The sequence below is a fragment of the Lolium perenne genome, chromosome 4 (assembly GCF_019359855.2).
Source record: "Lolium perenne isolate Kyuss_39 chromosome 4, Kyuss_2.0, whole genome shotgun sequence".
Lineage (NCBI taxonomy): Eukaryota > Viridiplantae > Streptophyta > Magnoliopsida > Poales > Poaceae > Lolium > Lolium perenne.
Genome location: NC_067247.2, coordinates 25,692,700 through 25,709,997, shown reverse-complemented (window position 1 = coordinate 25,709,997; position 17,298 = coordinate 25,692,700). Strand labels below are relative to the sequence as shown.

The following is a 17,298-nucleotide window of genomic DNA, read 5'->3' as shown; positions in this document are numbered from 1 at the left end:
ACCCAACGGTTAATTTCCGTGGAAGGTGCAGATCGTCTAGAGTTATTCTCTGATACATAAACTATACCAATATATACAGTGTGTAGGTGAAGCCAAGAAATAAAGGACCAAGTTCCAGGAAGACATTCTTATCATACCATAGTTTCTTGATTGCTACAAAGAAATTACACTCCCTTCTTGGCTCTCTGAGGAGGATATCAGTTACCTAGCAAGCGTATATGCGAAGACTTGTTTTGCTGGTTAATTACTAGCGCTGTTTAGACCTGTAAGTCTGCATTTATTTACTTATTTAGTTGCAATATATCAAAACATAATCTGCACATGTCACATTATCCTAAAAACTCTCCATGCATCCTACATTTCTAAACCATTTATTTCTAGATGGACTATGTTTTTTCAACTGGCAGGCTACTATAGAGATGGAGCATAGAGCATCTCTCATGCATCAGATTGTAATATAGAGATAATAATAATTATACTGGTGGAAACATTTTACCTTTAACTTTTATGTGTTTCCTTTAACTTTTATGTGTTTCAAGTTCCAAAACAGGGGTACAAGACTGAGAGCTTATTGCGTTCATTAATTCATTTGATAGAGTAGTATTGCAGTTCCCTCCCGCACCATTCTACTGATTTGTTGAGCATAAGTGCTCCCAACCAACATGTGCTGCAGTTAGCAAGATGCCATGGCAATTTATCAGTTTACTCAAGGATAGAAACATTTGCCATGATTTTGAAACCATCTTCTGAATATCATTCCAGATAAATATAAATGCTTGGTTTGGGTTGTAGATTATTGCTACAAGTAGGTTAATTCTGGATACTGCAGCAGTGGCCATGCTCACAGATATACATTCTGAAAAGATCAGAGGGTTGCACCATTACATGCAAACTAGTACACCATATAACTTTTAACCTCTGAAAATCCATGCACAGGAACTGGGAACTGATGGCACCATGGAAGGAGCAAAAGTGCAAGTGCCAACCAAGTTTATTGTTGGGGACGCCATCACCCAGGAGTCAAAAGCTACATACACAAGGGTGGGCTCAAGAGAGATGTGCCTCTCCTCAAGGAAGTGCTGGTCATCAAGGGTGCCGGCCATTCATCTAGCAAGAGAGGGCGCAGGAGATCAGCGCCACATCTATGGCTACATCAAGAAGTTCGGCATGGGTTTTTCAACACCAAAATTATCGAAATTGTGGGATTGTTGATGTACATAGTTAATAATCAGGAAACTTAAGTGTGAGTATGTGGCCGTGAGATGCTTGTATGCAACTTGAAACTTTCAAGAATGTGAATTCATGCAATGGAAATAGAGATAACATGAGTAGTAGTAGTTGTACGCTTAACAGAGATATTATTTCCATCAGGAGCATTTACAAGTTCCATATAGGTGCTGCAGTATTGTCCTAGCCAAGGAAAAAACCAAGGTCTAGCCATCAATATTCACCATTATGAACATACTCCACCGACATGGGGCACACCAAGTTCATTGAAGCATAGTTACTAGTAGGAGATTTGACCATACACAATTCCAGGCGTACAAAAATGATACACAGAGAAGACTGCAGAACAGTTGATTTGCAGTTTGCTGGATACAGTGGTGGTAACTCAGGAATGGCGCTTTAATTTCACTTGCAGACATCACTAGTGGACAATCTGGTCCAATGTTATTTTCCCTGCAAAGTGCATATCGTACAAAGTTATTTTATGATAGACAAACTACAGCAATATAACATGTCTAGCTAAAGCCAAGTAATAAAGGACCAAGTCCCACGGGCACAATCCTATCATACCATGGTTTCTACGTTGTTACATCAGGCAGAAAATGTCCGGTTGCGCCTCTGAACATCAAACTCGGCCTCAATGATGCCAGTTATACCAGCTTTGATCTTCTGTCCTATTCGGACAGGACCTACACCCTCAGGCGTACCTGCAGATGATCTCTCATTAGTAACCCACGCATATCCTCCAATACACTAGTACAATTGTGTAGAAAGATGACATTACCGGTTAATATCACATCGCCCTCCATCAATGTCATGATTGAACTGATATAACTGATTAGAAAAGGAACTTTGAATATCATATCACTTGTAGGCCCTTTCTGCTTAAGTTCATCATCCACCTGAATATGGTTGCTCAATTCTCGTTAAGAGAATGTCTAAGGTTCTATTACCTCAAGTGACTTAAATATACTGTGTACATGTGTAATTACCTTTAGCCATAGCTCAAGATCATCGGGATTAGGGATAGCTGATTTTGGAACCTATTAAATAAAGAAACCATCAATGACAAAAATGCAGAAACAAGACGATCACATATTCCATAGGTTTTCACTAACGTTGTTCAGAAAAGGTTTCAAGTGAACACACAAAAACTAGCAGCAAATAGACTAAACTTTTTCCATTGATTGCAAACTGAGCAACAAAGGTTGTACAAAAGTATGAACTATGGTTTCCATGGCTGATCTCAAACGTTTTCAAACACCCTTAATTTTCACTGACTGACTTTAATATAATACTCATGAACATTTGTCATAAACCGTTACGTACAAATGAGAAAAAGAGTCATGACACTGAGCCGCCTACTACACCAGACTTTGAGTAAGGGAAACACAGGCTTACCACTGCACTAATTGGAGTGAAGGTATCCTGTGCTTTAGCCAAAGTCCAAGGAAGACCTGCAGACTAAAAGTTCATTGGTTAAGTTACCAAAACATTCGAGATATAAATTCTTACACTAAAAGATGGTAGGTTTACAAGGTCATGTTGATGAATTATTTACTACAACTTTTGCAGAAAATATACCACAAACCATCATCTCAAATTTGTTACAGGAAAGAAGATAGAAAGAAGCAATGCCAAAACTAGCCCGAACAAAAGCATATGGTTCGTGTTTTATGACTTGGTACACAAGATGCAACTTCTGAGATTACATTTTCAAGTTTATTGCTGGTTTTATTTATGCAGGCTGAATCTTCCTATCTACATTTTTACTAGCAATCAATTGACTTGATCAGTCAAAAGAAGAAACTCCAGAGACAACAACGTGTTACTTTTTGCTGAATTTCTTTTCTTAAGTTTGAGATTGGACAATTTTTTCTATCTTTTGAGTTTCCACTACTACAAGGAAATGGCAAATGGCACGAACAAACGGCATGTAGAATAGGACCAAGGAGAACTAAGAGTGTTAGTACACACTGAGCACCTTAGCGACCGATTGAAGGTCCCTTGCTGTCATGTCCAAAGCAAGTGCATAACCTGGCAAATTGGAGGTGCAAACAGTTATCTCAAAGTAATCATGTCACTACTGAACCATCTCAAATAGCTATTTATCGACTCCAGTGTTTGATGCTCAGTACATTAGCGGGAGTAAACCCCAACCTGCTCATTTTTCAGAAAAGTGAAAGAAAGAGGGCAGGCCCACCAAACAAGACATATATAGTCACAAAAGGATGTCACACCCAAGCACTGGCCGAGCATTCATATTTCAGAACAGAATGCATCTAGGACATGCAAATGTGATCTAGATTAGGAATTTAATATGCTGATAAGATACTGTTCATCCGCTTGACCATCACAATTGGTGAAACAGACATCAAAGTATTGAACAACCACATGCTGATCAAGAGGAACATATTTTAAATTCCAAACTCCACATTTGCATATTCCACCACTAGGCTTATCAAATCTGAAGGACTATCTTCATGTGGGATTGATAAAGGTCATTGCCCATTTGCCCTCGCTCTCTCTATAATAAAATCCAAATCATTCCAATTAGCAATCGACTTCAAGCTCCAACATTAATTTGTAGCAATGGCACATATTATCCTAATTGATTCGCAGTTAAACGAAACAATATCAATTGCTGCTACCAAACTTTGTGATCACAGTAACCTAGTACATCCATCCCCTGGATGAACAAGGGAATGCAGAACCCACATCTCAGCCTACTCCATAGTTTCCTCAGATCAATTGCTGAACGAGACACGGTCACCCCCTTAAGGACGGGGGCAGGTGATCCCCTAACCGTGGCGCATAGTTACCTCCGACGAAGTCCATGGCGGAGGCCTCGGGGACATCGCGCGCGCGGCGGGAGATGACGACGGCGAGCTCGACCTCGTGGTGCAGCGACTCGAGCGGCTCGGGCACCTCGACGGCGGCGGTGGCCACGCCCGCGTGGAGGAAGGACGAGGTCGGCTTCAGGAACAGCACCGGCTCCTGCAACCAACCGAAACACGTTACGCCGCGCCGCGCGCGTCAGAGACCACGGGGTAAGGAGAATGGTGCCTCGGGATCGGAGGGTGTGAGGCGCGCGGACCTTGGGGACTGGGTTGCCGAGCTCCTTGGCGTGGGCCACGTAGTTGCGCCCGACCCCGACGATCTTCGTGCTCGCCAGCAGGAGCCTCTGCGCCGCCGCCGCCATGGCCGGGAGAGCTGCACTTGCGCGGAGCTCGGGATGGGACGCAACCTCGAGGTTGTTGACGACCAGATGCCAACAACTAGCGGAAGGCTCCGTGATAAACGAGATCACTACGCTAAAACTAAAACGAGCTCCTGGGCCTTGGCCCTTCTACAGATACTGTGTCTCAACTTTGTTTTTTTTTTTACTCTCACCCAAAAATATATTTCCATACTAAACTGTGTTTTTCTTAAACATACTGTAATTGCTTTTTATGGTTTGTGTTTTGAGGAAAATAGAGAGGGCTACTATTTCTTTGTCAGCACATCAGAATTCTTTTTTTTTTTGAATAATAAGAAGAGGTGGTATATTATAGGGAAAGCTGCTCGAAATCCCCTTCCGGTGAAGAACTCGCCGCCGCTAGGCACCTCCAAATCGCCGAGGACCAACCACTTGGTGGAAAGGACGCGCCGAGCTCCAGCAGCAGCAGTGAGAGGCCTCCTCAAGGTAGGAAGAACAGGGGTCGCCATGCCGGCTGAAGACTGCGGAGGCGAGGACATCGCCCGCATGGTTGCGCTCATCGACAAAGGACTACCACATAGATGGGCGACGCCAACAGGAGAAGGCCACCACTTCCCCACTTCTTCTCTCCTCGCCACCATGGCCGGCTGGAGAAGAAAACAGAGCGGAGTAGCACCTCCCCTGGTAACACCCACCACACCTACAGCTCCAACTTGTCGCAGTAGATGAAGAAGAAGAAGCAGAAAAGCGTTTTCTCCCCTCGCCACCATAGCCGGCCAGGAAACTGCTTGTTGTTGTTGTTGTTGTTGTTGTTTAAGTTACCACTCCTCTTCCCCTCACCGCCATGGTCGGACAGAAGAAGCAGGGCAACCACCGCCCACTGCAGAGAGAGGCATCTAAAGGGCCCTTTATTCATGAAAATTCTGGAGGAGGAGAATCTTGCAGCCTGTTCCGACCACCGGAGCTCAACACCCAGCCGACCACCAGACGCGGGGAGGAGGGAGAGAAAGAAGAGCGCTTCCATTCCCAAAGCAAGGCATAAGGCACAAGGGTATGAAATTGGAGAAATGAACCCAGATGGCAAGAGAAACTAGTAATCAGATGACTCTATTACCTCCGATTCTTTTTAATTAATTTAAATTTAATATAAAATTATACTAAATTTGAGTCAATTAAAAGAGGCTTGAGTCAGTAATGTCTAATGACCAAATGAGCTGCTCAGCACACGGATTGGAGTTTCCAGAATATTCTACACGAAAACGAATTATTAGTACAAACTACAAAGATGGCATAGAACGTTTAATTTCTTCCCATTGCAGGCTCTTCTTCCCCATTCCAGAAGGGACCCAGAACCACCGAAGCAAGCACCACCACCATGGCAGCGGCAGCGGCAGCGAAGCGCCCCTGCCACATCCCGCCGCTGGAGCTCGTCAGGGAGCAGATCCTCCCCCGCCTCCCGCCCCGCGAACCGGCGTGCCTCGTCCGCGCCTCCCTCGTCTGCAAGACCTGGGCCGCCGCCATCTCCGACCCCGCCTTCCGCAGCCGCCTCCACCAGCTCCACGGCACGCCCCCCGTGCTCGGCTTCCTCCACAACTGGGACGACGACGGCGACGGCGTTCCCCGCTTCATCCCCACCACCGACTCGCCCTTCGCCCTCGCCGCCGTCCCGGACTGCCGCTCCTGGCGGGCCCTCGACTTCCGCCACGGCCGCGCCCTCTTCCTCTCCAAGGGCCTGGCTACTTGGGAGCTCCAAATCTGGGAGCCAACCACCCGTTCCAGCCAGCTCCTACGGGTGCCCGAGGCGTTCGAGACTGACCACGGGACCCAGAAGATGGCCCCGACCGCCGCCGTGTTCTGCGCAGTGGATGGGTGCGACCACCGCGACTGCCTCGGGGGCCCCTTCCGCCTGGTCTTCGTCTCCTCCGTCGCCGCCGACGACGGGTATGCCACGTCAGCGTACGTGTACTCGTCGGAGACCGGCACCTGGGGCGCGCCGGCTTCGATGCAGCGCATGTTCTCCATGGATTTCACACGCTATTCCAGTGTGCTCGTTGGGAGGTCTCAGCTCTACTTCATGTGTGACGATGTGTGGATCCTGGGGTATGACTTGGCGAAGCACAACCTGACCGAGATTGACCCACCAGACTTCATGTCGAGTGACGTGGGGATATTCAACATCATGCCGGCGGAGGACGGTGGACTGGGACTGGGAGTTTGCCAATATCTGCATCCCAACCTCAAACTGTGGACAAAGGACACTGATGCACCGTGGGTGCTCAGCCGGGTCATCAACCTGGGCAGATCGCTCCCAGCTGGAAATATCCTGAATCCAGATGGTAAAGTGCAACTGATGAGCTTTGCTGAGGGAGCAAATGTCGTCTTCTTTAACACGGTCACTGGCATCTTCATAGCCGGGCTGCAGTCACAGAAGGTGAGGAAGGTGTGCGTTAAGCGTGGCTTCTGTAATTTGATTCCAGTTGTCGGCTTCTACATTCCTGTGCACCGAGGTGTGTGTTACCCTAGTGAGGAGTCGGGTAGCGAGGAGGAGAAAACAGTGGATCAGGCGCAGCAGCTGCTCGACAAGGGGTCCAATGCTATTAAGGAGGGAAGCTTGGTCAACACCTCCGAATGTGTCAGCCACGACACTGAGATCAGGTTAGAAAAAGCCACTAGCCGTAGGAAGCGTGCCAACATATGAATTGTAGGAACTTCCAATTGGTTCAGAGCTAATTTGGATCTTCTGTTGTTTCCATGTCCTTAGTTGCTCTGAACCTTTGACTTTCTGTAGTTTGGGAGGCGCGTTTAGTGGGGTTTAAGATGTTCTAGCACAATGTGGTTACCATGCTATGATGAGTGCTCTGGTAGTTTGTTGTTTGAGGAATTAGTTAATCCATCTACCCCAGTGTTACAGAGTAGCATCTTATCTTATGGTGTGAGTATTGCTATCACATTGAATAGGTTTATTCTTTTCGTGAAATGCTATATTTCTCTGCAGTATTGGCTAGTCGTAAATATCTCACTATCATGCAGTTTATTTGTACAGTACTTTCAAATTCTACTACTAAGTAAGCTTTGCAAGGACTAGCCAGATGTTAGAGAAGGCAGTCCACAGGACATAGGTCGCACCTTTTGTCATCAAATTGGTTGATGAACAATTGTTGTTACGCTGTTCTGTCACATATTACAGTAACTTTCATGCCTTATGTTATAACCTTAGCAATTGTAGACTGAATATGTATGCCTTTCTGACCTAGGGTTCCACGTCAAGGAGAAGTTGCTTCGGACTGTGCTAGCATGGAAGACAAACATGGACATGGTGGCTTGCCATCTGAAGCTCAACAAGTGACTGATCCTATGGGTCAAATTCCCAACAGTGCACTAAATGAAGAATTGGTGAAGAGTAAATCTACAGCCAGCAAAGATGATTCTGGGAACTCAAAGACCTCTGGCAGCAATGTTGAGGATGCTGCTCCAACTTCGGAGAAAGGTGATTCTGAAGAAAGGTATATTATATTGTTGTTTCTTTCCCTGCGCCGGTGGCTGTGCCAGGGCTGAACTACTGTGTGGCGACATGCATTATTTTCTTAAGTGTGCATCAAATCTCTAGGTTTCTTTTGAAAGTTTACTGGTAGAACAGCTGACCTCACAGTTTGTGCCCTTCCACTCCTGCATGGCTGCATATGCAAACTAATAGTGTTGTTTGGGCTTAGAACGATTATTTGTTTGGACTTATCTGAATCCTCATCATCGTTCCATAGGAGACCACTGAACTACTGTGTGGCGACATGCATTATTTTCTTAAGTGTGCATCAACCTCTAGGTTTCTTTTGAAATTTTACTTGTAGAACATCTGACCTCACAGTTTGTGCCCTTGCATGGCTGCATATGCAAACTAATAGTCTTGTTTGGGCTTAGAACTATTAGTTGTTTGGACTTATCTGAATTCTCATCATCGTTCCATAGGAGACCATTAGTCAATGTTGTTTTCCCAATAGTTCTTACTCAACTCTGTAATATTATTGGTAGTAGATGATGTTACAGAAATCAGAAAAGAAATGGTTTCATCGTTATGGGTTGACCATATTCTAAATGTACGTTTGGTGCCATATATCAGCTATTTTCTTTTAAAATTTATCTTCTTTTCCTGTGCACTTGGAATAGCAATACCAGTCTAAATATATATGGGCCTACGAAGCACTGAACTCATTCATCTTTTTTCTCTTGCAATTAGTGGTCTAAATAGTGTTGCATAAGGTAGCTTTTACTACTTAGAACTTACTGGAGGATTGTTGTCTAGCATTTCATTAGAATACTGACTATCTGCTTTTAAATGTACTGATCTATTTTGATGGTCCTGTTATAACGATTAAGTTGCCAGACGGGCTTCACGCCGCGTAGGCCTTTAAAAAAATATGATTCAGTTTGATTGCTTATGCATTCGTGTGCAACTCTTCATGTTTCTGGATTTTTACGAGCAGTTGAATATAATAAATGCTGGATTGTAGGCAGAGGCATCAAAAGATATACAGCTCTGTGCTGAACTTTCTCAAAAGATACTAGTAATAGATTATTGTGTCTGTGAAATGTAATGCCAGCTAGATAAAAAATTATGGAATTGCCAAGATGCCTGGGACATTGTAACAAGATGTTCCTCTCCATGTTCATGCAATCTCAATGGTCAAAACTCATCTATTTGTTTGTATACACGTTGCTAGATAAAGTTGCCTTCATTGTGTATAATATTGGTTTTACTTTTTAGCATTAGCACACAGTTAGTTGCTTTTATGTACATGCATCTACTCATGTATTGGCAGCGTGCAAAGAGATATTCATCCACTGTTTGCTTGCTGTGCTTTTAGTATACCTTGGTATCATGCGATGTTCCGAAGAACCTCCATTGTTTGCTCTTTTTGTTTCTTCTACGAAGCACTGAACTCATTCTTCTTTTTTTCTCACGCAATTAGCTGTCTAAATAGTGTTGTATTAGGTACGTTTTACTATTTAGAGCTTCCTGGATAGTTTGTGTCTAGCATTTCATCAGAATACTAATTATTTTCTTTTAAATGCACTGATCTATTATGATGATCTTGTTGTAACGATTCAGTTGCCAGGTGTTTGGTTCCCGTAGGCCTTTACGGATATATGATTCAGTTGGATTGTTTAAGCATTTGTGTGAATCTCTCCCTGTTTCTGTTTTTCTATGAGTAGTCTAATAGTACAATAAATCTTTGGGTTTTAGGCAGAGGCATCGAATGGTAGAATTTCAGAAGCCACTAGCCGTAGGAAGCGTGCCAACCTATGAATTGTAGGAATTTCCAAATGGTTCAGAGCTAATTTGGATCTTCTGTTGTTTCCATGTCCTTAGTTGCTCTGAACCTTTGACTTTCTGTAGTTTGGGAGGCGTGTTTAGTGGGGTTTAAGATGTTCTACCACAATGTGGTTACGAAGCTATGATGAGTGCTCTGGTAGTTTCTTGTTTGAGGAATTAGTTAATCCATCTATCCCAGTGTTACTTGATAGCAATATTTCCGAGTTAGAGAGTAGCATCTTTTCTTATGGTGTGAGTATTGCTATCACATTGAATAGGTTTATCCTTTTAGGGAAATGCTATATTTCTCTGCAGTAGTGGCTAGTCGTAAATATCTCACTGTCATGCAGTTTATTTGTACAGTACTTTCGAATTCTACTACTAAGTAAACTTTGCAAGGACTAGCCAGATGTTAGAAAAGGCAGTCCACAAGACATAGGTCGCACCCCGTGTCATGAAATTGGTTGATGAAATAATTTTTATGCTGTTCTGTCGCATATTACAGTAACTTTCATGCCTTATGCTATAATCTTAACAATTGTAGACTGAATATGTATGCCTTTCTGACCTAGGGTTCCACGTCATGGAGAAGTTGCTACGGACTGTGCTAGCATGGAAGACAAACATGGACATGACTTGCCATCCGAAGCTCAACAAGTGACAGATCCTATGGGTCAAGTTCCTAACAGCGTACTAAATGAGGAATTGGTGAAGAGTACATCTACATCCAGCAAAGATGATTCTGGGAACTCAAAGACCTCTGACAGCAACGTTGAGGATCCTACTCCAACTTTGGAGAAAGGTGATTCTGAAGAAGGTATTGTATATTTTCGTTCCTTTCCCTGCACCGGTGGCTGTGACAGGGTTGAACTACTGTGTCGCGACATGCATTATTTTCTTAAGTGTGCATCAACCTCTAGGTTTCTTTCGAAATTTTACTTGCATGGAATAGTTTCTCAAACATGTCTTGGGAACAGCTGACCCCACAGTTTGTGCCCTTGCGCTCCTGCATGGCTGCATATGCAAACTAATAGTCTTGTTTGGGACTTAGAACTATTAGTTGTTTGGACTTATCTGAATTCTCATCATCGTTCCATAGGAGACCATTAATCAATGTTGTTTTTCCAATAGTTCTTACTGAACTCCGTAATATTATTGGTAGTAGATGGTGTTACAGAAATCAGAAAAGAAATGCTTTCATTGCTCACAAAAAGCTTGTGTTGTGGGTTGACCATATTTCAAATGTATGTCTGGTACCATATATGGGCTACTTACCTTTTTAATGCATATTGTCCTATCAGTACACTTGGAGTAGCAATACCGATCTAAATATATATGGGCCTATGATACACCAAACTCGTTCTTCTTTTTTCTCTCACAGTTAGCTGTCCAAACAGTGTTGCATAAGGTAGTTTTTACTACTTAGAACTTCCTGGATAATCAATGTCTAGCATTTCATCAGAATACTAACTATTTTCTTTTTAAATGCACTGATCCATCGTGATGATCTTGTTATAATGATTGAGTTACCACGTGGGCTTCGCGCCACCGTAGGCCTTTATGAAAATATGATTTAGTTGGATCGTTTATGAATTTGTGTGCATCTCTTCATGTTTCTGTCTTTTACGAGTAGCCAAATAGTATTATGAACCTTGGGGCTTCGGGCAGAGGCATTAAGTGATATAATGTCAGGACTATGCTGAACCTTCTCCAAAGAGAGTAGTACCAAATTATTCACCTTCTTTGAAATGTAGTGCCAGCTAGATAAAAATTCTGGAAATGCCAAGATATCCGTGGGACATTATAGCACGTTCATGTTATCTCAATGTTGAAAACTCAACTATTTATTTTTATTTGTATACACGTACTAAATGAAAGCTGCTTTCATTCTGTAAAGATCAGATTACCTTTTAGCATTAGCAGACAATTAGTTGCTTTTATCTAAATGTATCTACTCATGCATTGGATCATCAATGGCTGCCTGCAAAGAGATATTCCTCCACTGTTTGCTTGCTGTGCTTTTAGTATACCTTCATATCATGCAATGTTCCGAAGAACCGCAATTGTGTGCTCTTTGCTGTGATACAACTGTCATATTTGCATTAGTCTTGCGGGGTTGTAGAAACCATTTTTCCTGTTCTTGTGCATGTGTAAACTCATCTTTTTAAGCAAAACACATATCTTTTATATTTTCCTCCATCAGTTCATTCTTCTAGTGTTCTATGAGTTCTTGTGCAGTCTTGTGCATGCGTAAACTGGTGTTCTCCCAAGAACCAGAGTATAATAAATTGATCGTCATGCCTCGATGTGTTCTTCCTACTAGGATAAATATTGATGTAGACATTTTTAACAACAGTACTGACATAGTCATTGATCAGGGGAACAATAGGAAATGTAATTCCAGGTAGGATAAAGTTCTGAAATAGGCAACATAGTAGCAAGATGTTTCTACTCCATATTCCTTTCCCTCAATAGTCAATGTTTTTTGTTGATCTGTATCCAAATAGCTATGTAAAAGTTGCTTTCATTCTTTATTTGATATGTTCATTTTTTTTGCATTAACATACACAATTAGGTGCTTTTATCTACTTGTATCCACTCATTCATTGGATCATTAGTGGCTTCCTGCAGAGAGATACTCATTCGTTGTTTGCTAGCTTTGTCCTCAGTATTTCTTCGTTTCATGCTCTGGAAAGAGTGCCATTGTTTGCTCCTTGCTGCGATGCGACAAGCCAACAATCATATTTGCATCAGCCTTGGATGGTTGTAGAAACCAGTTTGCATGTTCTTGTGCACGTGTTAAATTTTGCTATTTAAGCAAAATTCATATGTTTTATATTTTTCGTCACCCAGTTCATTCTGTTAGTATTACATGCCTCCTAAAGAAGTTTAGCTTTATGCATATATCACAGATGTACTAACATCTCAATCTGTTGCTATGTGCTTCTAGTGCCGCTTTGCTAAGCTGATGGTCAGGGGAATGTTTTATCAGTCATCGGCGCCTTCAGTAGGATCTCTTTCTTCTCTATAGTTGCAAGACATGAGTGTTAGCTCTCATTTTTCATGGTATGTAGTTTAGGGTCCATTTTGAACTCTGATGCAAGGCACCAAAAGTGGAGGCTTTGACACCTCAGAGAAGTGAATGCTGCTCAAGACTTGGTCTGAAGATATGCTATGATGCAAACCTGCTAACTGGGGATAGATCTGCTAACTCTGATGCAAGGCACCAAAAGTTGAGGCTTTGACATGTCAAAGAAGTGAATGCTGGTCAAGATTTTGTCTCAAGATAACAATGTCACAACTGGAATGCTATGATGCAAACCTGCTTAGTACTGATACGATTTAGGCTCTTGTCTTTGCAAGTTGTTGATTCTTTGCGAAAAAAAATAATCTTCTGGAAAATTAGGATTTATCGGTTGCAAGAGAACAACAATGTTTTCCCCCCTCTCCTGCTCTGTAAGAATCCGTTTCCTGCTTTTTTGGCAGTTCTCTGTTCGTGTTTGAGACATGTTTGCAAGGGTTTCGTAGCAACTACATCATGGATGTGAGAGGCGGCATATTCGAGGATGCCATTGAAGCGTTACTGCAGCCAGGAATCGCTGGCGGCAATGAGAAGAGAGCTATTTCATAGTAAGGTTGTTCTAGTGTTGCTGGTTCTCTCTTTGAGAAATATTTGCAAAAATTCATCTCATGGTCACTGAATCTCATGCACTGTAGCTAGTTCTGAGATGCAGGCTACTTTGAAGACTGAGTTCTGTTTTCCCAAATTAACGTTCCAGTAAATGGTACATCAACAGTAGTAGCTTCGATAAATTTTCATCTCTCCTACGGTTATAGACTTTTTTTTTAGCTGTACAGTTACAGACTTAGTGTCATGCATCAGGAAGCTACTCTGTTTTTCCCTGTTTCTCTCAGCAGGGTAATCTTTCGCAGATTCTTACAGCACAGTAGTAGTACAATATGTTACGAACAAGCTCATATCTAACATGGTCAGATCTGCTGCAACATGAACATTAGTTGCTACAGTACGGTCATAGACTTGCAGTGTCTGTAAACGCAGCCTATTCTGATTTCCCCTTGTTCTCTCAGCCGGAACATAGATGCGAAAACAATATCTTTCACAGATTGTTGAAGAGTAATGTTTTTTTTTTTTTTTTTTTGAGGAAGCGCAGGAGAGCTGCGATTTCATTGATAGAGGAAAGAGTTACAAGGAACTCAAAAACCAGAAAGCAAGATTACAAAGAAAAGCCCCGGAAGGCAGCAAGGCGGGACACGACTACTCTCGCGCTCTAAGGTGCCGGCAGCCGGCCATCGCCCAACACGAGTGTTCGTCTATGATGTCGCGAAGAACTTTCGCCGGTCTACGCTCGCGAGCGCGGAAGATACGGTCATTACGCTCCCGCCAAATAGCCCAAATGACCATGAGTGCGATGGACTTGCAGGTCTTCACCTCCGTTGGCATGGCAGTCGCAAGGGAGGCCAGCCACGCCGGCAGTAGCCCCGGCGAGCGCCAGTTCTCAGGCAGGAGGGTGTGAAGGCCGAACCGTGAAGCCACTTCGGTCCAGAGGCTGCGCGACCACGGGCACTCAACGAGGAGGTGCTCGGCCGTCTCCAGGTTCCGCCAGCACAAGGGGCAGACAAGCTCAGATCTATAACATGGTCAGATTGAAGCTACATGCGCAACAAGTGTGGCATAGATGAAGGTGAAGACGGTCACGGCATCATCAGGCCGTCGCTCCAGCTCCAGATCATCTCAGGCGAGAAGGTTGGACAAGGCAAGCATAGATGACCATCACTGTAACTAATGTTTGGAAGGATTCCAGTTCACAATAACTAAATAGATGCAGGTCATTTGGTAAAAGACGTGTTTGAAGACAAGTATCTTCTCTCCCAAACCAGCACTCCTAATTAGTACCAGTGTACCACTCTTCTGCAATGCTCAGAGAATTTTTTTTTTACAAAGTACATAAACATTGTATTGAAACACATTTTTTCATCTTTGGTAATAGGATAAACTATTCCACTGTAAGTAATACTCTGTTTTTTTCCCTTTGTTTCCCTGTTTTTTCGATTTTCTGGGGTTCTTTCAGAAAGATGTTCACAGCATTCTAAGGAACGGAAAAGAATTCCAGATAACATAAGTTTGTGATGTTCAAATCTATTGCATAAATGCACACGCTAACGTAATACAGGCTAAGTTTTATGTCTGAATTATGGACAAGATGTTCAATGTCACATCCGGAACATAGACATGACTTGCAACTAATTTAGAACAATGATTCTTTACATAACAGAGACAGTACAATGTGGCAAGCTAGCTAGCTAAAATCTCTAACAGGGCCACATGGGCGCAGATCGAGCAAACACTAATACAGGCCAAACATCATTGGGGTGGATGAAGGTGACTGCCACGGCATCGTCAGGTCGTCCTTGCACCTCCGGGTCATCTCCGCCGGACAAGGCAAGCCGAAGATGGCCTCGCCGGACGCCGTCGTGTCATGCTCTGGCTGCTCCTCGCCCAAGCTCGCGTACATTTGGCCGTCGTCGTTGGAGTTCTGGCGTGGGACCTCGCCTGCGGCGGTGACGGTCTGCACGAGCCCTGTGGCGGCGGCGTCGTCCTCCAGCTGAGCTGCTGGCACGGCCAGGTCGCCCACTGGCATCATGGCGTCCTTCTGATACTCGCTCCAGAAATCTTGTTCGACGTTCTCGAAGAAGTTGCTCAGTGGGGCGGCTTGATCGGCGAAACCGGCGGCGCCATACATCATCTCAGGCTCTTCTGTGAGGAACAGTTGGGGAAAATTCATCTGAAAATCTGCCATAAGGTCTTCGGGGCGAGCAGTTTCATCCTCGTCCACCGGCGGCGTCATATCGTCGTAGTTCTTGCTCTCCACAAGCAGTGGCTGCTCCTCCTCGCCCAAGCTCGCGTACATTTGGCACTCATCGTTGTAGTTCTGGCGTGGTACCAAGTCTTCGGTGTCGGTCTGCTGCAAGAACCCGGCGTCGTCTTCCTCTGGCTCTAGCTGAGCACCTGGTGCGCATGGCAGATCGCCCTCTGGCATCACCCAGTCGTCGTTGTGATACGAGCCCCAGCAATCATCCTCCACGTTCTGGCATGGTGGGGCAGCTTCAAACGTTGATTGATGGCCGGTGAGATTGGCGGCACCGTACCACTCTGTCATAGCGTCTTGGTCTAAAACACTTTCGTCCACCCACGTCAGGTCGGACTCAAGGCTGTCCACGAGCATTGGGTGTTCATCCGTGAGTCGCCTCCGCGCGCTCACCGTAGGATCCTCGGGGTGGTCGCCGGCCGGCGTCTTTCTCTTCTTGGGGATGACGTCGGGATCCGACACTGGCTCGCCAGCTTCCGGAGCCACCGCGTGAAAGGATGGGTAGATCTTGCATAGCACGAGGTCGCCGCCTCCGTGCTCCGGCGAGATGCCGTACTCCCACATGATCCACCCGCCTCTCTCGTCTTTGCCCGACGACGGGTTCTTGACCTTGTAAGAGAAGTACTGCTCGTAGCCGCCGTAGTCGCTTCCACCTTTCACCGGCCTCTCGCCTTTCTCCGAGTGCCAGTGCTTGCCGGTGCCGGCGGCGCCTTTGATGGTGCGCGACCTCCTCCCCGGCTCGCCGCGCGCGTTCGTCCTGCGGCCTCTGACGTAGCGCACGGGAGAGAAGAAGTACCACACCGGCATCTTGTGGACGTCGCCTTTGCCGGTGCCGGGCGCCCTGTGGAGCCCCTCCACCAGCTTCTCCGGCTCGGCGGAGTAGACGTCGGCGACGTGGATGAAGCTGCCGGTGTCGCCGGGCAGTGCCACGTTGTTGATCTTGCGGTGGAGGTACAGGTCCGTGAGCTCGCGCTCCGTCGGGCAGAAGGCGCAGCCTGCGGTTGCCTCGAGCGAGAGATCGCCGTGAGACGACGTCGACGTCGTCATCGTCTTGGACAGGATCGATCGATGTGTAGCTAGGGTTGAGTTGAGTTGTCGCTGATCTTGGATCCAAAATGCTTTCTAGGGCTGGCGCGGCGTGATCTGAGTCTAGGTATGTACGTAGCACCCCATTTATATTGCTTACACTGATATGGAACCTAGTCTCAGACCAAAACCGAATCGGCGTGGACTTGTAGAGATTACAGTGCTAACATGTAAAAAAAAATCATAAACATGATTGGACTTGGAGCTGCTTAGGCTTGTTTTTCCTTATTACTAGTACAAATGCCCGTGCGTTGCCACGGGTACTCAAATTTCATTTCTCAATGCATATATATAATTCACAACTCACTATGAAAATTCAAAACAATTCAGGGATATCATCATGTACTACATCATGATAATATTGAACTCAATAATAAGACAACATTATTGTGCATCTGCGTGATTCCAAGTTCTAGCCCTTTTTGTTACTCTTCTGCAGTAAGTCCCACACCTGTGCTCTGGACCGTTATAACTGTCAACTCAACAATCTCTCATTTGAATTTATTATTATTTGAAAAAATGTGGGTGCTACAAACACAGGTATGACTGAAGGAATACTTTTTTCTAATTAGTCTAAATAACACTTTGAT

General features: G+C 44.6%; 2 protein-coding genes across 7 annotated transcripts; one reads left to right on the top strand and one right to left on the bottom strand.

Moving 5' to 3' along the window:
* Positions 1-1,338: 1,338 nt before the first annotated feature.
* LOC127291967 (oxaloacetate tautomerase FAHD2, mitochondrial) lies at positions 1,339-4,523 on the bottom strand. The gene is made up of 8 exons (XM_051321307.2): positions 4,325-4,523; positions 4,050-4,224; positions 3,212-3,264; positions 2,629-2,691; positions 2,220-2,270; positions 2,012-2,129; positions 1,798-1,934; positions 1,339-1,680 (listed from the first exon to the last, which is right to left on the bottom strand). Exons 1-7 carry the CDS (start codon positions 4,427-4,429, stop codon positions 1,819-1,821), a joined length of 681 nt encoding a protein of 226 aa, XP_051177267.1. The 5' UTR covers positions 4,430-4,523; the 3' UTR covers positions 1,339-1,680; positions 1,798-1,818.
* Positions 4,524-5,732: 1,209 nt separating this feature from the next.
* LOC127291964 (uncharacterized) lies at positions 5,733-14,782 on the top strand. 6 transcript variants are annotated; one of them, XM_051321300.2, is made up of 5 exons: positions 5,733-7,081; positions 7,681-7,929; positions 10,307-10,551; positions 13,902-14,028; positions 14,177-14,782. In XM_051321300.2, exons 1-5 carry the CDS (start codon positions 5,802-5,804, stop codon positions 14,433-14,435), a joined length of 2,160 nt encoding a protein of 719 aa, XP_051177260.1. In that variant the 5' UTR covers positions 5,733-5,801; the 3' UTR covers positions 14,436-14,782. The 6 variants fall into 6 exon arrangements, 5 of the variants coding, with proteins under 5 accessions (XP_051177260.1, XP_051177265.1, XP_051177263.1 ...); XR_007844862.2 differs by lacking the exon at positions 14,177-14,782 and adding an exon at positions 13,221-13,369 and having other exon boundaries at positions 5,734-7,081; positions 13,907-14,042; XM_051321303.2 differs by lacking the exon at positions 14,177-14,782 and having other exon boundaries at positions 5,734-7,081; positions 13,907-14,060.
* Positions 14,783-17,298: the final 2,516 nt, after the last annotated feature.

Excerpts from the sequence above, each read along its gene's own strand:
- LOC127291964 (XM_051321300.2), top strand. The coding sequence starts at position 5,802 with ATGGCAGCGGCAGCGGCAGCGAAGCGCCCCTGCCACATCCCGCCGCTG. Across the intron at positions 7,082-7,680 it reads AGCCACGACACTGAGATCAG|GGTTCCACGTCAAGGAGAAG; the intron begins GTTAGAAAAAGC and ends TTTCTGACCTAG. Across the intron at positions 10,552-13,901 it reads GAAAGGTGATTCTGAAGAAG|CGCAGGAGAGCTGCGATTTC; the intron begins GTATTGTATATT and ends TTTTTGAGGAAG.
- LOC127291967 (XM_051321307.2), bottom strand. The coding sequence starts at position 4,429 with ATGGCGGCGGCGGCGCAGAGGCTCCTGCTGGCGAGCACGAAGATCGTC. Across the intron at positions 3,265-4,049 it reads CGCCATGGACTTCGTCGGAG|GTTATGCACTTGCTTTGGAC; the intron begins GTAACTATGCGC and ends CCAATTTGCCAG. Across the intron at positions 2,271-2,628 it reads TCACTCCAATTAGTGCAGTG|GTTCCAAAATCAGCTATCCC; the intron begins GTAAGCCTGTGT and ends TTTATTTAATAG.